Source organism: Pelmatolapia mariae, unplaced genomic scaffold (genome assembly GCF_036321145.2).
Source record: "Pelmatolapia mariae isolate MD_Pm_ZW unplaced genomic scaffold, Pm_UMD_F_2 NODE_ptg000300l+_length_25006_cov_1, whole genome shotgun sequence".
NCBI lineage: Eukaryota > Metazoa > Chordata > Actinopteri > Cichliformes > Cichlidae > Pelmatolapia > Pelmatolapia mariae.
Genome location: NW_027051990.1, coordinates 1 through 25006, shown reverse-complemented (window position 1 = coordinate 25006; position 25006 = coordinate 1). Strand labels below are relative to the sequence as shown.

Sequence of the window (25006 nt, the reverse complement as noted above, 5' to 3'; positions counted from 1 at the left end):
CAGTATCATAGTTCTACAGAAGATCTAGCATATTATCACATTTTGTACACTTTAACATAAATATGATGTGCAAGAGAAAATTTAGCTCTTTTCAGCTGCAGTCCCAATTGTGTTAAACCTTTTGAGAGTACATTTGAGTATTAAATTAATAATAATCAGAATCGCAGTCATACTATTGGGTAGGTTTATCCTGCTTGCAAATTTTATTTAATTTATATAGCACCAAATCAGAGAAGACTGGTTCAAGGCAGTTTTTCTGTGAATTGAGGTAAAGACCCTACAACTTAACCTATGTAATGCAACATTCTTTTTACAGAGAAAACAACAACAATCATATAACCCCTTATACCTGAGGCAAACTGTGAGAGCACATACTCTCTTTGAAACAGACTGAAGGTTTCAACAGAAACAACAAAAACTGAATATTAAGTAGGAAAACCTTAAATTTATAAAATGCACATAGTAGTATAGACTCCTTTTTGTTGGTAGTCTTCTGATGTCGTGTTTTCAGGAAGGCACCATGTGGTTTCTTCTGCTGCTCAGCTTTGTGTCACATTTCCAGAGACATCATCCCAGCCATCAGAAAACTCAGCCCTAACAACTGATAAGTTAAACGCCCATCAGCTTAACACTGGCCTAATACACTTTATTTGTATAGCTGCAAGGCTAAAACAGAGCTTGATAAAGCACTGGCATCTAAGGTTAAGAGGACAGGACTGGAAATGATTTAAAAAGAACCCAGCAAACAATAGGCTAAATGAAAAAACTGACTTTTCTTACCCTCCATGTGAAGTTAATAATGAATATAAAACATAAAATTACAAAGTTTTTGTGATATAATCATATTTGCATCCACAATCAAATCCTGCAAATATCATGAAGGTAAACGAAAGCTGTCAAGAAAATAAATATGTGACCTTTGAGGAGAGAAATTGTTTAATAGAAAAAAGAGCCAAATTTACAAAGGGACATCACATAATGCATGTTGTATATAAAAAATAAAATATTGCAGATAAAAACAATGTGGATACGTAGTATGAAACACTATTAACAAAAGCAGAGCTTCCACTGAGAGAATAACCACTGAAAACCTAGACCTGAATTTCATTTCATGGTTTATTAAAGGATGGTTTTTGTTTGTTTCTTCATCATTTCTAATCTCTCCCACTGTTTCCTGCACGTTTCTTTCTCCTTTTATTTTTGTTTACATCAAGCCTCATGTGTCAGATTATCACACTGGTGTTGTCACTGTTGGTGTGACACTGAGATCTCCTACAGTGTTGTCCATACCGCAGCAACACAGACGTGCCAGCAATCTATCAATGGGCCCTTTACGCATGAAAACAAACAGAACCAAGTCCATAAAAGGACTGAGCAGAAATAAGCTGAAAGCACTATCAGGAAAGCCCATGTGATATTTAAATATTAAAGTATAACAAACGGCCATGGGAAAGATCATGAGAAAGTGGTTAAGCAGCAACACAACTAAAGTTCCTAAAACTCTTCGTTTTTCGTCTGTGGGCACTGATGTGGCAGAAGAAAGAGCTCTGAGGGTCCAAGCAAAACTGAGGATGAACAAAGGTGAGAGGTTGAAGACCAAAATAGTGATGAGAAAATGCTGGTTCAAAACTATGCAAAGAGGTGCAGTGATAACACAAAGGATCCAGACCAGAACAGAGACCAGCAAAGAACCTTTAGCTTGTCTGATGCAGTTCAGCTGTGGGCAGGTGATGAGGAAACACCTGAAACACAAAACAGACAGACATGCATTCATATCACAGGGAACATTTCTCTGTTTAAGGACTCTTTAGAGTATAATATAATGCTCAGAGACATGTAAATACACAAAGAGACAGACAGATACCTTTCAGCAGCAATGCACATCTTGAACTCAAGATTAGCCATCACACCAAAGAGGTAAATAGCAGTAAAAATAAATTCAGCTGGGTAATATTCATGGCCTTTTTTTGACTTCCAAAAGATCATTCCACTGAACTGGGTTAGATTGGAGAATAAGAGATTTGTGTAGTAGGTGACCAGAACCTGCTCCCTTCGTACCTGTAGGAAAAATTAATTATAGTCACATTAACGCAATGAAACATAGAGTGAGGCACAGAAAGAAAGCAATCCCAATAATTTCTTACATACCACAAAACAAAGCCAAAGGATGAGCAATATAGTCAGAAGAGGGCAGACAGTAATGTCCATCCACATCACCACATCAAAACTCTCCATCTTTATCTAACTTTGTGTGTGGTGGAGTTGCTGTAAAAGAAATATCTGTTCTTTTCTTCAGAAAATAACCTGTTAATGGAATAGCATGCTGTGAAAAGTCTGAAGGTTAAAAATGTTCTTTTGTAGCCATTAAATTCTAGACAGAAGCATTGGAAAAGATGCAAAGTTTATATGCTTAACTGATAAAAACAAAAATAAGTGATAAAAATATAATGGTCCTTCAAAACTTGTTTACTCAAATTAAAATACACTGGCTCACGCGACGTCAGACCTCAGTTTTATACCTATTTAAATTCACTGTCCAAAAATACTTTAGTAGTACTTATACAAAAATATCATATATTATCCAAGTAATTTTTTTCTGTAATGTGACTGTAATACTTAACAATGTAACATGAACATTTTATCCATTAGGTGCTAAAAAGTATAAACTTGAAGTGTCTCAGTTATGTTCTAAAGTTATTGGAGGCAGGATTATATCTACTAGCTAGGTAAACCTACTCGACTGGTAATTGAATATAGACAATTATATATTGGAGTTACCACTATATAAAAACCTCTTTGTGGTAACATTATAAAAACAGAATATAAGGTTTTCATCTACTTACTTGCTTCAGGGCCACCTTCAGCTCAGCTAGTTGGTAAAATGAGACTATAAAGATTCAATTCACTGCCTTAATTTTTAGAGTGAATGAAAACAAGGAAATTGCCTGGGGTGTATTATATGCTCCACCCCCCCCCCCCTCCCCCCCCAACACACACACACACACACACACACTCTTTGGAGAGTACACTCAGTTAATCTGTTACCCAGTGCCTAGTTTGAAGTTCTACTGAATTCTAATTTTAAATATAATAATTCCACTTAATATGTCAAATAAACAACACTTGTACCCACCGCTGAGCAGGCTCCCTTTCTCCAAACAAAGTGGGAAACAAGACATGAATATGAGGACTCACTCAAACAGCTAACTTACCATGAAGTTTTTTTTAAATAATTAAAATACCCTGCATAGCTGCCAACAGGTGGACATGAATGTATACATTTAAACACAGTTTATTCAACTTCAGCATGAATTCATGAATATACACAGACCTAGATTCATTTCTTTTGCTCTTTGAATTATCCATGTAGTGCAGGTTTGGTGTAAAAATGGTATTCTGTCAATACAAGACCTTTATATAAGCAACAAATTTGCCTCTTTCGAGCAGCTGGTAAACAGGTTTTCCATACCCAAATCATTTTTTTTTAATATATTTACAACTAGAAAACTTTGTATCCTCACATATGGATTGCTTCCCAGGATCATTTGGTAGCCTAAACAAACCCAGCAAAACTGGCGTAAAAGAGGACTCCTGACTGAATAACCTTCAATATTTTCATGTAACAGAAAACATAAGTGTTGATATCATGCATGATATACTTGATGGTGTAGCCCCTTTACAGGTTAAATTAATGCATTGCAATTTCATTTATGAGGAGAAGCTGATGACTTTGGAACAGCTAAATGAGAGAATTTCCAGTTTTCAATATAGATATGGAGACGTTAAAAACATGGCATCTCAAATGTGGTGCCTTTTACTGGTCTTGCCTTTTTTGTTGGGAGATTGTGTAGACCGAAAAAGTCAACATTGACATTTATTGATTTTGCAGAGGCAGATATGCAGTATCATCTTTGCACCAGTTGTTATAAGAACTGATAATAGAGCATGATACTCTTTTGAAACAGCTATATGCCACAAATCTTATTCCGAAACATCATTTTATGATACATTATCCAAGGATGATGGTTTTGTTTGGACCTCTGACTAAAAGAGGTGTCATGCACCTCTTTGGTGCATGCAATTTGAAGCCAAGCACAATCCATTTAAAAGACTAGCACCTTCAGCTTGTAACTTCAAAAATGTGTCAAAAACATTGGCTTTTAAACATCAGGTTCAACACATGTATCACTATAAGCACAGTGATAATCTAGCTAAGAAAATGGATGTGTTCAATGCCTATCTAGTTAGTGTGGGTCATTGAAAAAGCAGATATCTTGTTGGGCAACTTGAGGTTAACCCTTAAACAAGAACTTTATCTGACTAGTACTATTTTTGTGTCCAACAGTATTGATGTGTACGGCCAGACTTATAGAACTGGTTCTGTTTTGGCACTAAGAAGAGACTTTAGAGAAGAGCCTTTTTTGGTGAAGTCATTCATATCTTGCCACAGTCACTTAATGAGTCTGTCTTCGTGTTTGTGAGGATTCTGAGAGTCAACTTCTTCGCTGACTAGCAGTGGAAAGCTCAAACAAATATGAATTGATTACATTGGCTGAAATTTCTGATTTTCAGTCTTTACATATAATGATAAGCTTTGATACTAATAAGCTGTATTTAAACCCAAGGTACAAATTTGTCTAACTTTGATGCTAAATTTTGCCAAAATGTAAATGTTTTTCAATTTTAACACATCCCTTCTAAGACTGTGCTGTCCCACAGGGGAGGCATCTGAACAAACATAAGTTGAAAATGATGGCCTTTTGTACTCTGTTAGCTAGTAGACTTGGGCTACATCCACACTAGCCCGGATAAATCTGAAAATGGTGTACACGTCTGAAGACGCTCCGCGTCCACACTATCATTTTCGGTCGTTTTCACAGAGTTGTGCGTCCACATTCAAATGGCCGAAAACGCGTACGTTCCAGTACTGCGCACGCGTGAAATGCAAGACGATTCAACCTGCCTCATTTCTGTGTGCTGCTTATTTACTTTCCGGCTCTTTGGAACGCTGCGGCAAAATGTTGAGGGAGAGCACCGAGTTTTTTAAATGGACTAACAATGAGGTGGAGTTGTTGCTGCGATTAACACAAAAGTACAAAGTTGCAAAAGTGAGTGAGAATTAAAGAATTTGAAGTAAAGCTATCTGGAGCATGTACAGATTGATATTACCCATATGGAAAAGATATATATAAATCTTACAAAGTTTGTATCTGTCTTGTGTGAAACTTGTATGAAAAGCATACAAGAGTGAAAACAGATATAAGATCCCTTGAAAAATTATAAAATGAAACTTGTATGTTTTGGATACTGACTAAAACAATATATGAAAGTAATGAGAAAGTGGCCACTTTCATGAGTAAATCATATAAGTTTTTACTATTTCTTTTCCATATGGGTAATCTTTAATAGGGCTGTCAAAATCGAGAGCAAACAAAACTGCCCTCTGCTATCTTAGTTTAATTGGTCACATGAGTGCATCACATGACCAACATACGTCATCGTTTTCGAAAAGGCTCCGGCTTTGCTGTCCACACTGCGATGCAAAAACAGCGTTTTCAGATGTATCCGCTTGGAATCTGCTTGTTTTCCTTGACTGAAAACACCATCTCAGTGTGGACGGAAGGCCAAAACGGAGAGAAAAAGAAGTGTTTTCAAACGAAAACTTATTAGTGTGGACGTGGCCTTGTGCTGTTACATTGGAGGCTCCTCGCCTCCTTCATGGTCACAATGGATCACAGACGTTATGCAGTATTTTAAACTGGAAAAGACGAGATGCTCCCTCAAAGGATCTATGTCCAGCTTCTACACTACCTGACAACCATTTCTGACATTTATTGACAAATGGAAAGATGGACAATAGCTGCCTGTACAATTGTGTGCATGTATACATCTATAAATGTCAAATTTTTTGTCACCCTGCCTAATTTGACCCCCCTCTTTTCTCCCTTTAACTCTGGCAGATGGGAGGGTGGGGTTTCAGTTTATAAGCAGTATGCTCTCACTGTCGTCTCTCCCTAGATTGCCTGAGAATTTCTGTCTGCTCGTTCCCATGCTTAAAATTGTGTGTTGTTTTCTTACTTTAAATAAACCTTTTCACTGTGACTGATGTGTGTCTGGGTGGTCTGCTTCTTGGCTCCATTTCTTGTTACATATGGCACATCATTTTTCCTCAGTCCCTTGTCATGTTTTCAAAAATTCCCGTGCCCTCTGATTCCCTTTCCCCTCCAAGTTTTCAATTCTGGCTCCAGTCCAGAGGAGACTGTGCGAATCAGACCTTTATGGTCAAATAGCTGCTGAGAAACCAGAAGGGATTGTTTGGGGCAAGAAACACAAGGAATTGACATTAGACCAGTGGAAATCTGTGCTTTAACATGAGACTGAGTGTAATGGATCTAAAACTGTTTAAATCTTCAGAGCAGTCTATAACCTGGTATAGCCTCTTTTCATTTAATAATAGAGTCCATTATATTATATGTACAGGACTGAATATAGATATTATATTCAGTCCTGTAGAAAGTTATACATTTAAAAATATATTATCCTCTCTGGTTTCTCTGGTATGAATCACTCTGAATTACTTTATGGTAAATAACTCTCTGCAAAAAACTGAAAGAATTCCTGATCACAAGTTTGTACACTGTTAGCCTTTGCAGTAATTTCCATAGCTTAGTACTGCAAAACCAACAGTAAAAAACTCTAAAGGATGTTTGCAGTTTAGTACTGTAATTTGCAAGTAATTGTGGGAAAATTCCATGAGATTACATTATTTTTACGGTAACTCACCGTACTCATGGAAACAGCTGTTAAATACAGCAAATGTAACAATTGGTGATGTTACTGAGATTATACTATTACACAATTGGGATTTCTGTTGTTTTCTACTGTAGATCTAAGAGTAATTACATAAATCCTCATTCAGAGTGTATTACCATAAAATGCAATTCATTGTGAGAGTAGTATCACATGTAAACTACAATATTCAGCATCATTTTTAACTTGAGTAAGTTGCAGCTACACTATTTGAAGTATTTGAAGTATAACTGAAGTATACTAAGAAGTACAACGAAATACCCAGCAAGCATTGCAATGCTTTAACTGTAAAATTAAAACAACTATGAAACAAATAATTGATGTTTTAAACAAGAATTTGTCACAAATTCTTGTGTAATGTCTTTTACCTTCTGAACAGAGTAAGTGGGATAAAAAAAATGTTTAAACTGTAAGTGAAAAGGGTTAATAGTTAATAAACCTCAACTCTCAAATCATTTTCTCACCTGTTTGCAATATAATTCTGGTACGTGAACTATGAGTGTAGTTCTCTGCAAAGGAAGCCTTCTGATAGTTGGAACTACTATCTGACTGTCTGGGGAATGGAGTGATTTGTTACATGTGAAAAATATGTTTCAACTGGATTTTAATTACTATGTTTCAACCAGAAGTAAGCCAAATATAAACTAAAAAGTAAATCAATAGTATACTTGTAAGTTTAGTATTGTGTTAGAGTAGAGTATATTTTAAGTATACTCTTATAGACTGGAAAGGACATTATGCTAGTACAGTTATAGTGAACAAAAAGTACATCTAAAAGTTCATTTCAAGTATACTTCTATATACTAAAACGGGGGCCAATGTAGTCCCCAAGAAGCATTAGTAATATACTTACTAGGTAACGTATACTTAGACTGATTTCCTTTCTATATGTTACATTTAGAGTAATGTTTAAAAGTTACTTCATTTAGCAGGGTGTAGCTTTTTTCTCTTCTTATTGTTTTTTATACTGGAACTTCTTTTTTTCTGTATAAGGTGGTACTTTTAAGACACCTCTGCCTAACTACAGTGAACTAACCAGAAGTCTCGGAATATGCTCTGGTGGTCATTTTACACAAGTTCAGGTGTCACATCCATGAAACCTACACCACTAACCAGCATCAGTCCTACAACTTCACTCTCAAATTTAATAAATTCTGGGACAAGCAGAAACTGTATTTTAGCGGTGCATTTTGTGGCAGGCCAGACTGCTATAAAATGCAGTCTCCTTGTAGCACCACTTCATCTTGGTTCAGAAGAGATGTCCTGGATATACATGATAATGTAACACGGGTGTTTTTGTTTGTTCATGTTTAGCGCGCTGGGTTGTGTTTTTAAAGCGAATGTTACGTTTTTAAAGCGTGTTATGCGACAGGTGTGTGTAGCACTGGTTACACATTCCAATGGGAGAGCAATAGTCGAGACCACACCTTTACCTGACGTACAACGTGACGTATGGCGCACATTTCCAAAACAACAATGGCGGACAGAAGATATTGATCGAGGCGGCTAATGCTCCTTTCGCTGGTTGCCAACCACCATTAAATAACAACAAGAAGAAAATATTGATCTGCTTTTCTTAGCTTTTCAGAGTGATGATGAGATGGTGGAAGAACAACAGAGATAATTTACGGACCGTTAACATGTGCAACTTAGAAGTAGTCAGAGGTAACTGGATGGAGTTCAGTCAGGTTAAATGCACGGTTGATTGGATTATATCTGAAGATCGTATGCTATTCGTGACAACTCTGCTAGACTCCAAATTGCTCGTCCATGAGGGAGTATCTCAAAAGTAAATGAAACAACTAAACTTAACACTTTTTCCCTAAAACGGACTGACATGGGAAACATTAAAGTTGGATTGACACCAGCTAATCAGTCTGAAGGTAAGTGTTTTTTCACTTATTCGAGAGAAGTCAGAAATGCGTTCTTATTACTGTTTGTTTTGACTTTTAAGCTACCCAGCCAGGTTATTTTCATTCAAATGCTAAGACAAAATATCAATATCTATGAATGTGGAGACTCAAAAGACTAGTTAGGTAATAGTTGCCGATGGATTTATGAGACTTGATAGAAAGTTGGACGTTTGCAACAGGTGAATCGGTGAACTACCGAGGTTGTGCCCAAATGCTTAAAGCTGTTAGCTGGTCAGTGTTTTCAGGTGTGCTTGTACTACCTATACAGTGCGGAGTGCTGACTTAGGCTAAACCCATTAAAGCGTCGAGCTCAAATATCTTTTTGTGCACTGCTCTCTTGTCTTTTGTCAGCACACATTTTCTGTTTATTGAAGCCTTTTGTTAATAATTTTGATCATGTAAAAACTGGGAATTGGTCCCTATTGACAATACTCTTATTTTTCTTTCTTTTCTTTTTTTTTTGCATTGCATATGTCATTTAGGAAAGGTAATTGGTCATTGAACTTTTTGCAACTATGTGTATTTGTAAATTTTGTGGCTTCCGTGCACACAAATTTATATTGTTCAGTTTGCATGTTAAAAGCCACAAACATGTAGCTAACTATAGGCTTTCTTGTGGAACTGAGAACTGTCCTGCCACTTTCAGAACATTTTCTGCCTTTCATTCACATATGCCTAGGAATCACAGAACAAGAAGGGAGACCACTGAGGAGGAGTTTTATAAGTTCACTGGTGACCTCAGCTGTCAAGTTCCTGGATGTGGTTATGCTGCACAAAACTTTACAACTCTGTGCCCATCTCAGATTTCACATCAAAGACGGGAAAAAGTATTATGTCCATTTGAAGATTGCTCTAAATACTTCAGTGTCCGAACATCATTTTCCAGCCGTATTTCTCGAAAACATAAGTAGACAGTTTAGCAGTCAAGGCAACATGAAATTGGGGAATTTGCCATAATACAAGGACAGGACACAGTTAGTCTATTAGAAGACAGTTGGCTTTGTGTCATTTAAAAATGCAGGCTAAAATGCTCTTACCAACCAGCACTATACAGAGCATCATAGAGGAATTTCAGGATCTTCTCAGCTGTGCAATGCACGATGTTCTTGCAATACTGTCTGACAAACTGTCTTCATTTAATATTCCATAAGCAGAAGTGGACAAAATCAATCAAGAACTTTTTTCATAGAGGACTATATATATCTGAGACACAGTAGGATTCCTGACAAAGCTTTAAAAGCAAAACATCACTATTTGTTACATTATGCAGAGCTTATCCTTCACTTTGGACCACTCATTCGTTTGTGCACCCTTAGGTTTGAGAGCAAGCACTCGTATTTCAAAGCATGTACAAGTTCAGTCTTGCATAACTTCGTCAACTTATGCAAGACTGAACGGCATCAGTTACTGCAGTCCTACCTCTCAGTGGGCCAAATGTTTCCACCTATAGTTCAAATGATTGGAGAAACAAGAGATTAGAATCATCATCTTTACAACGCTCTCATTCAAGAAGCTGTGGCAAACTTTGGATGTGTCAGCAGTTGTCTACAAAGGTACCAAGTATGTCAAAGGCTATGTTTCCATTGTAGATTACACTGATGATGGCTTGGTTTTTGGGAAGATAGCTGTTATACTTGTTAACGATTCTGAATTGTACTTTGTGCTCGAGTTGCATCACTCAGTACTCCTCATTGACCTTGGACTTCACTGCTTGCGTTGCCCTACAGAAAGAAGTGTTTGTGTAAATGCTGACAGTCTGATGGATTATTACCCACCACCACTTTATAACATGGCAGGCCTTTTTGTTGTCTCCCTACACCATTCAGTTTCCTCTTAATTCTCTTTCAGGGATGGAAATTGAAGAGGAACTTACAAGCCTCCTGCCGACACTAGACAGAGAGAAAATAATCTGCATTGTAGAACATCTGACGGACGTTATTGGTGTACAACAAAAAAAAGTAAAAGTGTTTGTAGAGGCGGACGATCTCAAACCCTTTCTCACACCAATTCTGATACCTAAACTACTTCTTGCATTTAAAGGAGGTTTTGTGTAGGTTCTGTACAAATCATAGACTTGAGTCTATGATTTGAAGGTCACTCATAGACTCATATGTCACTGATTAGCTTTTTTTCTCTTCACCATACTACACATGTACTTTGACAGTATAATATTGAAGAGCGTTTTGGGGCTCACATTGTCTGGTAGATAATTAACACGGAAAACATAAACAAAAGTAGACACTAAATCTAACACCATTAACCTTTCATTGGTAGTGGTACAACTAAGGGTTTGAAATTGTGAAATACTGTAAAATATATTGACTCAAGGTCTTTTCAGTGCAAGACCTTGAGTTTGTAGTTCTTTTGCAGTCCTGGGATTGCTTCTTTTCATCTTCAGACAAGGTCCCCAAAAACTGCCTTGCCGTTACTACTCAATCCTAATTGAATGGTTCATCTTTTAGTGAGGACATATTTGTTGACATAGTAGCTTTTTAAGGTAACTTTTCCAATGATCTTTATTTATTTATTTGTTTAGATGGCAACAGACCAGAGAACCTGAATGACACCATTACCCTGGAGCCTTGCCCTGCTGCATCAGCTGAAACATCAAGCCATCCACCTCACCCCTCCTCCTCCACCTCCACCACTATGTACAACCATTACTCCAGCTCTTGGGTCTCACACTTACAGATTCCTTGGGAAAGATTTCCACTCCAACTGTCGCATGCAATCACAAGAGGAGACAGAGCTCATCCAGAGGACAGGATAAGTATGGTTAGAATTGTTGTGGAGGCCATGCAAGTTCACTGCAGGAACCCTAAACGTGCATCCTGTGAAGAAGTTGCTAAAATCATTGTAAACAGATACCCTCAAACATTTGCAGATTTTACTGAAAAGGGAGAAAGACTGGGTTGTGGACATCATTCACTACTAAGAAGCATCAAATCTAGAGTTGAACATGTTAATTGAGATAATACAACACATAGACTTCGTCAAAAAAAGAGAACCAGGAATGAGGAAGACTGCAGTCCCAACAGTAATGCAACCTCACCTAAAAAAGTTAGATGCCTTGTTGATAGCTATGGTTGTATAAATTGGCAGCCAGTTGAACTTCCTGAGGGGGAAACACCAGCTTCTATAGAGGAAAAGAAGCACATCTTGTTAACAATTTTTAATTCAGAAGGACCTGGAGCTGTGGAGAGACCTGATGTGGATGACTTCATGTGCCTCACATATATTTCTCAGCGGCAGCTTATCAACAGTTGTCCCTCACTTTCAGTAGCTGAAATTCAGGAGCAGTGGCCATTCTTGTTTACTCGGAAAGGTTTTTTGAACCACTTTTACAAACTCACAGGCATCGACATCAGTGAGCGCTTAGGTCAGGCCCTCATTGTCATGGTCCTGGGTCGTGCGACCCAGTGTTTTGAGTTGTAGTTTATTTTGAGGTTTATCGTTTATGTTCATGAAGTTATTCCTGCTCATTTGTTATTTATATTGCCCTTGTGTTAAGTCTCCCTGGTTCATGTGTCATGTCTGCGTGGTTATGTTTAGTTCATGTCGTGTCTAATCTCCATGTTTCCTGTTTTACTTTGAAAGTCTGTATTCTATGTCAGTATATTCAGTTTCACTTCTCCTGTCCTGTCGTTAGGTTCATGTGTGTCAGTTGTGTTCCCATGTGTGGCCACTTCCCCTGATTATCCCTCATGTGTATTTAGTCTCTGTGTTTCTTGCAGTCTGTGTCGCGTCGTCTGTGTTATCTCCCCTACCCCTTGCCACAGTTTCCCAGCCATAGTCAGTCATCGTTTTGTTTATTGTTTTGCCATAGTTTAACTTCTCAGTAAGAGTCCTAGTCTTTGTTCAGGTTTCCCTCAGTTACTTTGTTGCCTTTTTTCTGTGAGTTTTCAGCCCTCAATAAAAGGCTCGCTTTTTGTTAAAGTCCAGTTTCGTCTCCTCGCCTCTGTCTGCTCTTGGGTCCTCTACTTACTCCACACGGTCTGCCCCGGCAGCCCGTGACAGTACGACGCGACCATGCCGGACCCAGCGACACGAGCAGGAGATCGTTCGGACAGTGGAGTCGCTATGCGGCAAGTGGCTGCAGTGTTCCAGAAAGGAGGAACGGGAGGAGTTAGTCCGCCAAGTAGGGGTATGCGCGTCCGTATTCCCCTGGTTATGGGAGGCGCTGCACCCCCTCATCATTGACTTTCTCGTCTCCACCCTCCAACTCCGCCCGCAACAACAGCTGTCCTGTGTGCGTGAGTCGTCGCCAGAGCCATGCTGTGGCTCTGTTCCCCCGCTGCCTCGTGAGCCTGAAGCAGTCAGAGTCGGTACGGTGAGGCTCACCACCGACACACCGTCGGCCCACGCTTCATCGGCTTCCGCATCCTCGCCACCGCCTGACTGCACTACGCGGCTCATGGAGATGCCAGCTGCGATTGACTTCGGTGAGGAGGAGCGGCAGCAGGTATTACAGGCGTATCGCGAAGACGAGCTCCGTTGGAAGCCCTGGCTCATCTTCGAGGAGGAGCTCTCTCCAACCGCCCCGCCTCACACCTGCCACCCACCCTCGCCGCCTCGATCGGACTACACGTCTCCTGCTTCCTTTCTAGCACGGATGTGTTTGGAGGATGAGGAGCCGGTCGCCGTGGAGAGTCAAGTGTTGTCCACGGCCGCTTCAAGGAGGAAGCGGCGTTCACGCCGCCGTCGCGCGCCGCTACGTCCCGTCTCGCCCTCCACTGAGCATCACGAGGACGCTGTGGTTGTCCGGGATGTCGATCTCGAGGAGCGGCAGCGCACCGCATGCGTGCAGCTAGAGGAAGAGTGCGGGTGGGAGCCGTGGCTCGCTCCTGATTATGACGAGCGCTCTTTTCGGGGAGCTCGACTGGCTCTCGGAGGTCCCCGGAGCTGCCAGGGACTTCCACCCCTCACTCCGCCCGCTTCCACAGATAGAAGAAGCGGCGCTCTCACCGTCGGCGCTCCGAGGCCCCTCGGCTAACGCTATCTGAGGTGTTAACCTCCATCAGCCATCCAGTTGTGAGTACCACTGACTCAGTTCCGGACATTGTATCTAGCCCCACAGCCAAAGACCTCATGTCAAAGGAGAGTGTTTCTGGGGCTGCAGGGACTAAAGCGTTCTTGTCTGGCTGTGACCTGGCCGATTCGGCGGGTTACGGCATCCATGACCCAGTTAACAATCATAACAGCAATAAAGATGACTGTGCCCTCGGCGTCATAACTTCTGAACCTGAATGTTGTACTGATGTAAACAATAACTGTCTTGTTCTAGAGTTGTTTAACCCTGGTACAGCAAGCTTTGAGCAGACAACGTCAGAGTCTGGTACTACGATTAATAGCTCTAATGTTGCCGTCGATGACAATGTGTCTGTATCCATCAACACTAGCCTAGCGCCCTGCTCTAAAGGGGTTTTTAGCGCAGTACAGGACGGATTTTCTGTAGAGTGCAACTCTGTGATTACTAACCCACCATTATTTGCAGCCACCAATGGTTGTACTTCTGTACTGTGTCATCCTACCAAACCAAAGGTTTTTTCTAAGTTAACCAGTGATGAGGGTGTTAAAACTCACACAGTGAACCTGCAGTCTGTGAGTTTTTCTAAAATAATGAAGGATGCTGGGAGTAACGGTTCAGACTCAAAGTGTTCTGTATCACATGATTTTCAAGTTAATGTGTTGAAATCACCAGCGAGCAGCCCTAGTTCTGTGTGTGTTCAAGAATTAAAGCCTGTTACCTCAGACCATTTAACAATTACCAAGCCACCTCATGCCAGGTTTGAAACTTTGCTTATACCATTTTCTAAGTCTGAAGAGAGACTGTCTCAGCTTACCTCAAGGAGCCTAGAGGACTGTTTGAACTGTGCTGGAGTCTCTGAAGAGTTAGGATCTAATTTCGTTGTTGCCCCTCTGCTAGCACCCCTTGATATGCATGTTCAGGACTCTGGGTGCACTTCCAAGGCGGCTGTGGCACTGCTCGACCTCATACCCGCATCTGATTCCCAGGTGGAGACAGCAGCTGTCCAGTCAGCACCCGTGCTTGTTTTGTCCCAGATTCCTCTTATAACGGAGGTGAGTGACTGTGCTCTTTCATCTCATGAGCCTGATATAGCGGAGTGTACTGGGTTGCCCTTTTGTGGGCCCAGCTACGAAGAAACTGGTGCCAAGGACAACTCTATCATTAATCATGATTTCATAGGCATCCATGCTGTGGCCGACGTACCTCTGGTTAAGACTGTGGACCAGTCTGAGTCATGTTGTGATAATAAGAAGACTGTGTGTAGCTGTTTTGAAGAAGCACAAAGAGGCGTCACAGACTATGTTCTTGACTCTGTAGAATCCAGGACTTTTTCTAATGTTGCCCCCTCAGCCACACCTCATGACGCTAATGTTCCCAAGGCTGAGATTGATGTTCACTCTACTTTGTCTTTCTGTGACATGACAAATAACATAACGTGTGTTACTGAACTTTACACTGGAGACGTACCCCTAGGCAATATTTCCATTAGCAGCCATGTACATGTCATCCATGTAACCAGGTTTTCTCATATCAGGCCTGAGACAATGAACTCTGAGTTTAAAGATGCTAAGACCGCTGACTCAGGAGTCATTGTGTTTCCAGAGTCTAACTCCGCTACTGTGATCATTAAAAGCGTTCACTTTCTTGACACCTGTTTGCAGGCTGTGGACACTAAGGACAGTTTTTCACCTGCCCTCTCTGAGCGTGGAGTTAGGTCCCAGCGGTCTGTTTCACCACAGGCTTCAGCCCGGCTACCTGCTCAGTTTCCGGGTCAGCCTCCCGCTCAGATGTTTGTTCAACCACCTGTGCAGGCTCTGACGCAAACACCCCTATGTCCACAACAGCTCCCTGTCCAGTACGCAGCTCAGCTCCCTGTCCAGTATGCAGCTTGTCCTGCATCTGCTGCCGGATGCCCGCTGCTTCACGCCACGTCCGCCGGAGGGCCCGGGGAGCCCGTCCAGCCCCACGCCTCGTCCGCCGGAGGGCCCGGGGAGCCCGTCCAGCCCCACGCCACTCCACCACCTGTGGCTCCATTGCCTGCAGCAGCTCCGCCGTCACCTGGTCTGGCTTCTGCTTCGCCTGATCCTGCTGGGGCGTCTGAACAGCCCGTCCGGCTTCCTGCCTTGTCGGGGCCCGCCAAGCCACGTCCAGGCCCGGGGCCCGCCAAGCCACGTCCAGGCCCGGGGCCCGCCAAGCCACGTCCAGGCCCGGGGCCCGCCAAGCCACGTCCAGGCCCGGGGCCCGCCAAGCCACGTCCAGGCCCGGGGCCCGCCAAGCCACATCACTGGCCACTTTCCAGGCCGTCAGCTGCACACCACTGCTGTCATGGGCGGCCTCCTGAACCGCTACGCCGCTGCCTTCCGCGCGGCCGGCCCCCTGCAACATATAAACCTGCGCTGTTATGTTGCCGCCCTCCAGGCCGGCCCCCTGATAGAAGACTGTATAAATTGTGCCCTCGACCTCCCGGGTCGGCCCCCTGAACTCATGAATTGTGGGCTGTTGTGTTACGGCCCTCCAGGCCGGCCCCCTGACCTATGTTTGGACTTTTTTTTTCATGTGCTCCAGTGTTTTCCTGTCAGCTGTTTTTGTTTCATGTTCTGGGCCCTCCATCCTGGTCCCCCCGCCGCCCGCCCGGGCTCGGTGGTCCGTTTTTTTTGGTTTGGGGCTGTCTGGAGCCAGCCCTTTGAGGGGGGTGGTGTCATGGTCCTGGGTCGTGCGACCCAGTGTTTTGAGTTGTAGTTTATTTTGAGGTTTATCGTTTATGTTCATGAAGTTATTCCTGCTCATTTGTTATTTATATTGCCCTTGTGTTAAGTCTCCCTGGTTCATGTGTCATGTCTGCGTGGTTATGTTTAGTTCATGTCGTGTCTAATCTCCATGTTTCCTGTTTTACTTTGAAAGTCTGTATTCTATGTCAGTATATTCAGTTTCACTTCTCCTGTCCTGTCGTTAGGTTCATGTGTGTCAGTTGTGTTCCCATGTGTGGCCACTTCCCCTGATTATCCCTCATGTGTATTTAGTCTCTGTGTTTCTTGCAGTCTGTGTCGGCGTCGTCTGTGTTATCTCCCCTACCCCTTGCCACAGTTTCCCAGCCATAGTCAGTCATCGTTTTGTTTATTGTTTTGCCATAGTTTAACTTCTCAGTAAGAGTCCTAGTCTTTGTTCAGGTTTCCCTCAGTTACTTTGTTGCCTTTTTTCTGTGAGTTTTCAGCCCTCAATAAAAGGCTCGCTTTTTGTTAAAGTCCAGTTTCGTCTCCTCGCCTCTGTCTGCTCTTGGGTCCTCTACTTACTCCACTCATAACCAAAGGCAGAAGGATTATTAACTATTTCTCCAGCCAGAAGCTCAAATGGAACCTTGGTGTAAGGACACTCATCCAGCAGATAGAAAGTGAGGGAGTTTTGACCAACAACAAGGTTGGCACAGCAGCCATACTTCTCATGATGAAGTATTACAAGGAAGATGAAGACCCCTCTTTGTCTTAGCAGATGTAAGCTTTTTTTCATACAGCTCTATGTTTAATGCTGTTGCTTGCTGTCCTGTTTTTGTTACATAAAATGTCCTGGTCCTTTTTCTGGCAGGAAACATCTACCAGGATGTCCCTTGAAGCAGAGAGCAACTTGCCAATCGCTCCAAGGCTGATTATGCTTGGTAAGAAGTCATTTATGAAATAGAGCTGATTAGACCATATTAAAATTTCTGTTTGGCACAGGAGCTTTTCGTGGACACATGTATCCAGTCTCTTTTTTTCATAGCTCAAATTTCTGTAATTTCCTTTATAAACCAAGGTTGTTGGACATGTGTCTCAGTGAATCCAGCAAGGTAACAATATCAAATTTCATATTACATATTACTGATCAACATGGTAGTCTAGCTACACCAACAGCAGAAATACTGAAGTCAATACTGTAAAGTTTAACAGCAGCACAAACTATAAGCTCCAAAATAACCATACAGTTGATTCATCTCCGGTAATTTAATTGGGCTGACTCTTTGTTAGGTGTGTTTAATGTGCAGAATAATTCCCAATTATGTACAATTCTAATATGTTAAAACGGACTTATGTTTAATAATTAACTGTACGTAGCTATTTGCTTTATGACTATCTAGACAGTGTGAAGAATTGAAGTATTGAAATTATTTTGTGTTGCATAATGACAACATGTTGCCCCTATACATACAGGACAAAGTTCAATGACCGCCACCAGGTGGATGGTGAGTGCAGAGGGGCGTGTAATTGTTGAGCTGGACAAAGAGAACACCTTTGCTGATACGATGTCAGTCTTCTTTGGTTCATTCTATGTATTGAACCTGGAATACCAGGAGTCAGCGTGTGCAACATTGGAACTAATTCAGAGGTATGTTTGAACAGTTAGCTAATAGTGATAGATGATGAATAAATTATCCCTAAGTAACTCATTATTTCAAATCACAACTCAATGTTACTGTATGTTACTATTTATTATGGCATGTTTTAAGGTTTTTTGCAAGGATAAACCCTGAAGAGGGAACAATATGTACCTCCAAGGTTGGGACAAGCAGAAAGACTGGGACCACTGTGAAGCCAAAGGTTGTTCACATTAACCCTCATGTCACAACTTTCCTCCAGCGGCTTACTGAATTTGAGTGGAAAACTTCAAATTAGGTAACTGTTTTTGCCATTTTTAGTGAATTTCTTGTATGATTTAAGTGACCAATGTGTTGTTACCTGTGTCTCCACAGACGGTCCATGGCCCATGCTTTCTGGACATTTACACAAGACGAACAACAATGAAGACAAGCTCTTTTGCCATCTTGCAAGACGCTGTCTCTGTCCAATAGGTTTTTTGAGTGCAACAGTTTTGATTTTTTTTTTTTTTCCTTCTTTTACCCGTTTGTTAAAAATTATTTCAGCTACTTACACTTTAATTGTCACATGTATTGGCTCACCCTACAAATCAATGAACTCAGTCCACAAAGCAAGATCAGGGTTCAGTGCAGGTCAGTCAAGTTCCTTCAGTTCCACACATGCTCATCCATGTCCTTGTGGACCCTGCTTTGTGCATTGATTTGGTGGTGTGAGCCAGTATTTTGGATAAAGTGTATATAAAGGCAGAAGTGTGGGGCTTGATATTATATTCATTACAATTCAGTTTATTTGTATGGTGCCAACAAAATGAATGCCAAGGCACTTCACATTGTAGGTTTAAGACCCTACAAAATATAACTGAGAAAACCCAACACTTGAGCATATGTTGTCTGCCATGATATGGATATGACATAATATTGTTTTTGTTTGTACAACCATCTGAGGAAATAATGGCTTACATGGTTTAGTAAAAACAAGTGCTTCCTCAATGAAAATATGTTTTCAGTTCTTTTCAGTTTTTGATTTTGGAAATGTGTATTTCAGCAGGGAAAAATCAGAACAGAAATAAAAAGTGGTGTGAAGCACATGAATTATTGTGTGTGTGTATCTATCTCGATCAATCGATCTTTAATGGGTATATATATGTTTTTATTTAAAAAAATAAATGGTACCTTTTTTTTTTTTTTTTTTTTTTTTTTTTTTTAAATACAATACAATTTTTTTTAACCCTCCAGTCTCTTATAGTATGTTACTGTTTCCTTAAATTACGGCAAATTACGACGTGTTAAACAGTAAATGACCGCCTGTTGGGACACGGTATCCTCTAGCAGAGATTAATATTTTTGGTACTGATGATGCGTGATAACGGTAAGTTACTTGTAAATATATTGCAGTTTATTACCTTGCAGCGGGCATACAGTGACATACCGTGAAGAAACGGTAGTATACCAATTTCTTAATCGCAGTATAATGTTACTTTGTTGACGTAATTTACGACATAACGGTATCTCACTGGCAACAGTGACGCCAGTGAGATACTGTAAAAAAAGCTACGGTGCGTTACCATAATTTGTCCAAGAGTATTATACCACACCAGCAAAAAACGGTATCATCCTGCAGAACGGTAAGCTACAGTAATACGGCGTCACGGTATGACGCTGGCAACAGTGACGCCAGTATGTTACCGTAAAGTGGAGATGAAAAGTCTAACAGTGTAGTTCAACATACAAGTGATGACCTTTGACCTCCATCGGGTTTTATTTAATTGTGTCAGACAAAATCAGCTGTGCTCTTCATGCAGCTGAGTACATCAAGGGCGTTTATCAATATGCGTACTTGTGCGCACTTGCGTTCTCGTGTACTCGTGATACGTCATCAGTCGGAGACCAAGTACTGTTCCAATTCGAAGTACGCATCACGCCGAGAACGCGAAAAAGTCCCGGATGTGTTCTCGATCCGGCCCATTTTATCGAGCATGCATCGGTGTAGACTTGGGACAGCTATATATCCCAGAATGCATTTCGTCCAAAACTCAACAGCGGACTCCCGGCACATCGTCCCCCCCCGCTCGCGGTCCTCTCACTACTCAGGTTAAAGAAACCCCAGCAGCTGTCTATAGTATTGAGTGTCCACTAGAATAGAAATAAAAGCGTTCTAACATCTCACCTGCTTGTTTTTATTAAGGTATGTACACGTATGTACATGTACACTATTTTTATTAATAGAGGTTTCACTACTGAGGTTAAAAATGATATATAAGTCACTTAGATCACTTCTAAATGTTAATGTTTGGTTTATTTCAGTGTTTTATTTGTTCCTGAGTAAACCGGTTTGGCTGTGATTAAAGTTAAGCTTCATAACATGTTACTCACAGTTAAATTAAGAGGGGACGGCAGTGAAAACTCCGGACCTGTGACATCATCACGTACGCTGGTGTTCCGACTGTACAAATCAGGAGTCCGTGCTCGCGTACTTGAGAATTGAGAAACGGCCCACGAGTCCGTGCTCGCGTTCTCGGCGGGTACGTACTCTCGTGCGTTCTCGGCGAGTACGTACTCACCGAGAACGCGAGTACGTACTCACCGAGAACGCGAGTACGTACTCGCGTACTTGGGCATTGATAAACGGCCCAAGTGTTTAAAACAGAAGCTGTGCAGGTCTGATCAGCAGCTTTGTGAAACACCAAACTGAGGTCCTGTTAATGCTGATATATAGTGACACAGTTACATGAGTGATTAATCCTTTTGACTTTTTGTCTTTTGACTTTATCAATAAAACAGCTGCAGCTTTCACTGACAGCACATGTGGCACTTTAACCTTTGTACTGTTTTCATCAGTTAATTTTGCAGTGAACATGTTGGATGATCTGTCTGCTGTCACTGGGTGGTGCTGAGGTCTGTAATCACAAAGAGAACAAAATCATCACAAACTCTAATATAAAGTTAATTTCTCAAATCTGAAATAAAGCTGATCCTTCTGTCCTCACACACCCAGGATCTGAAGTTCTTCTCTTAAATTTTTTCATTTCTACAGTTTAATCCATAGTTACTGATTAATGAAGAGTTACTGAAGTACAAGTTGTTGTTGTTTTTTTTTTTAATTTGGTGTTGTTGTCTTTACAGATGTGGCAAGAGACTGAAAACCTGCTCCTGTTTGTCCATACTTAATAATCAGCTCTGAACAGGAGCTGAAGCCTGTTGCTTTGCAGTATAATACTCATAATAAAAGTACAGTAACGGTAATTAGTGACTGAGCAGCCCAGGGCGTTTCTTTTGATTTCTTTAGTCAGGGTAAATCCATTCACCTGCACGGATTAGCTAAATGAACTTTACAAAACAAGTTTCCCAGTCCAGTGCTCATCTTAGCTAGCTAGGTCACGGGACCTAGCTAGCTAAGGATGGTAGTTACGGATTAGCTTACAAACACATTTAGCTTACTGAAAAAGTGCAGCAGAGCCTCGGGTCCTTCTGTCAGGTAGTCCAGTTTACTGAAGAACTATGGCGTTATTTTTGTGCCACTATTCTAAGCGCACGTAAAAACATTTTGAGCGCACGTAAAAATAAAAATTGCAAGTACAAGTGTTGCATATTGAGGAGAAATTTATTTTGAGCAAAGAAAAGCTAAATTTGAGCATATGAGGAGTGAAGCTGCTGGTTACAAAGGGCACGGGACAAAGCATCTGCCAAGATATTGTCTTTGCCCTTAATGTGCTGAATGTCCAACGTGTAAGGCTGCAAAAAGAGAGCGCACCGTATGAGCCTTCGATTCGGTTTCTTGCTTGTCACCTTGGACTAGAACTGCACCAGCACCAATGTGGCTTGCGTCCACATACAGCTTGAAGGGCTGATCCAAACGAGGTACTAAGAGCACAGGTTTTGAGCACAGTAAAGCTTTTACGACCAACAAACAAAGGGAAGCCCAGCTTGATGAGGACGGCACTTCAGTGTTGTTTTCCAACATGTACTGAACTTCCTGATCAATTATTTTTCTCTTTCTTCAAGCAACTTAAAGAAGTCCAAACGCTTTTCTTTGCAAGCTCCTTTGACTACAATGACCTGGATGACTGAGAACCTTCACAGACACAGTACACAGTGAAATGAGACAACGTTCCTCCAAGACCATGGTGCTACATATGACATATAACAGACAAGCAACCCAAGACTACATAAAGTTGCAAAAATTGCAAAAAAACAAAAATAAAACAAAGACAGTGCAACACCAGACACAACAGTGCAATAGAAAAGTGCAAAGTAACAGTGAGTTATGCAATATGTGTGTGAAAACAGACGAATATGTAACCCAACTTACGATTTATTATCAAGAATGACCAAATTCCCACCTGCCAGTATCAGAAAATCTAGGATCGGCAGGAGCCCAAGTTATAAACATCAATAAGGAGGGACCACACCAAAGTAGACTGTTCACAAATTTGTTATATTTGACACACAGCAGCTGCAAACAAATGTAATGAAAGCAATAAAATAAAATACAAAATATTTCCCCCCAAAATAACAAACTAAATACACGTGCGTGCATACAGCTTTCTCTGAGTCAAATGTATGAGTGAATAATGTCTGGTAACTGATGGATTTTTGTGGCCCGTTCAATTTGTTTAACGTTTGTCCTACCACACTCCGATGAAGAAAGAAAGTTCGTAGTCCTGCAGGTATCTGAAGCTTCAATGGGGACGAAGCTTTGGCTTCAATAAAACCTCAGCAAATCCTATTCACTTTTGGGTAGGCTCGCCATCCAGTTAACCGGAACTGTGGAATCGCTGCTCCTCAATGGAGGCTTGATTCAGACTGGGTCCGTCTGTCGAGTCATCCTTTTACCAGATAACAAAAAAACCTGACCTATAAACAGGTCACAGGTCCATATAGTCACATACACAATTGTGAAACAGCCACACTTACTTGTAATGAACAATGAGTATCAGTGTAACTTTTTATCTTAATTCAACTTGCTCTGTTGTACAACAAAATATGTCACTGCAGCATCATATCCTCTTAGGTGAGCTATAATTTTAATCAACCTGAAGGGTTTTATTTTTATTTTATTTAGGACAGTGCATGTTCATGAACATACATCGGCTTACAATTGAAATTAAATGTTACACATAAAATTGATTAGGACCATTTCTTTTGTTTTTGTTTCTTTCCCTTTTTTTTTCTTAAATGTAATACGGTTGCAGTCGCTAGCCATTTCACACACATAAACACATTAAATTCTGCTAGCGTGAGCTCTAGCTGTTAGCTTAGCTGCTAGCGAATTTTCCGTTACGTCCCGTTACATCTGCCCTTTTCTCCTTATTAAATTAGGTTTTCCCCACTTTTCTTACTCACCGATGACAGGGTGAAATTCTGAGCGACCGATAAAGACTGCAGCAGACTCGCTTGCAACTCCTAGCAATTCGACTTTGGTAACATTAGTTTCTCAGGCACATGGCATTGTATGAACAGGAACGAAATGGCATCTACAGAAAGTCATGTGATCAATGTCAACAGCAAGGGTAGCTGGGAGCTCATTGCTGATTGGCCAAACTATACGACAACAGATAATCTTATTGACCACATCTTCCTTTAAACAAAAAAGAAAGAAATGACTAAATTGGTTTACATCATACACTGAAAAATTACTTTCCACTGCTCTTTTTTTCTAGCTGGGCTACAAATACTTTTGGGATTATATAGTAACTATAATTCCCTCGAAGCACAGGCAGACGCAAGTGGTTTTTCGTCCCTGGTTTATTTGAAGACTTCTCTCCAAAGCCACCGTGAAAACTATGCAGCATTAACAAAATAAAACTCAACGTAAGGCACAGCACCAAAAATAAGAGTGCACAACAAAACACGATAAATCAATAAATACCTCATTGGCTTCAAAGCCCGCAAAAAGGGAATTAGCTGCCGTTCTTCTGAGGTTTCCTTTAACCGTGTGTAGTTAAAGTCCACTTAACATGACTTTCAATAAAGACCATTGTTGCTGCGCGCTTACAGGTGTTTTCTCCTTTTTTCCTATGGGCTCAAAATGTGGTCATAAATATTTTGTACTTGTAAATCAGGATTTGTATGTGTAAAAAGAATTTGTGTGTGCATAAAAAAGATCCAGCTCAACTGTGATGAGCTGGAAGGAACATGGCTGGAAAATATCATTAGGTATTTCAAGACACCATACCAGGAGAGATACAAAGGGGTCCATATGCAATGCTGGAGACAATGCGGCCCGACCGTAGCTAACCACTTTCATATCTTTTGGGATTGTCCCAAGTTAAAAAATTTTTGGATAGGTGTCCAGACCTCTTTAAGTGCAGTTTTCAATGTCCAAATACCTTTAGATTTTAAGGTCTTATATATGGGTCTGATCCCCTTTCTGGAGCGTAAGAGTGAGATTAAGTTGGCACAATTACTTTTGGTGGCAAGTAAAAAAACAATTACTAGAAGATGGTTAAGCCCAGTCCAGCCTACATTAGAGGACTGGTTTGGGATCATTCTAGAGATATTTAGGATGGAAAAATTGACATATTTGCTAAGAAACCAAAAGGCCAAAATTCTACGAAATTTGGAACAACTGGATACAATTTATTACCCCCACCAGAGCTGACTTCACTTGATTCTCACTGTTACCTGTTTTTTTTTTTCTTTTTTCTCTCTGTACTATTAATATTTTGTTTATTTATTTACTTGTTTACCATGATAGCAGCACAGACCTCCCCCAATTTGTGCTTATAGTTCTATGTAATGTATTCTAAGTATCTCCCTTTGGAGAGCAGGTGAACAACTCTCACAGTAATGGCCAAAGGAGGGTAATATGCATTTGCTGATTATTGTTGTTCATCATTTGCTCTCCTAAACTAAATCTAAAAACCCGGAATGGACTTTGCTCATATATTACTTGTACACTGCTAAGCA

General features: G+C 40.9%; 1 protein-coding gene across 1 annotated transcript; it reads right to left on the bottom strand.

Annotated features, from left to right (window-relative positions):
- Positions 1-1227: 1227 nt before the first annotated feature.
- Positions 1228-1937, bottom strand: si:ch211-132e22.4 (uncharacterized). Its single transcript, XM_063468228.1, has 2 exons — positions 1865-1937; positions 1228-1742 (listed from the first exon to the last, which is right to left on the bottom strand). Exons 1-2 carry the CDS (start codon positions 1903-1905, stop codon positions 1232-1234), a joined length of 552 nt encoding a protein of 183 aa, XP_063324298.1. The 5' UTR covers positions 1906-1937; the 3' UTR covers positions 1228-1231.
- Positions 1938-25006: the final 23069 nt, after the last annotated feature.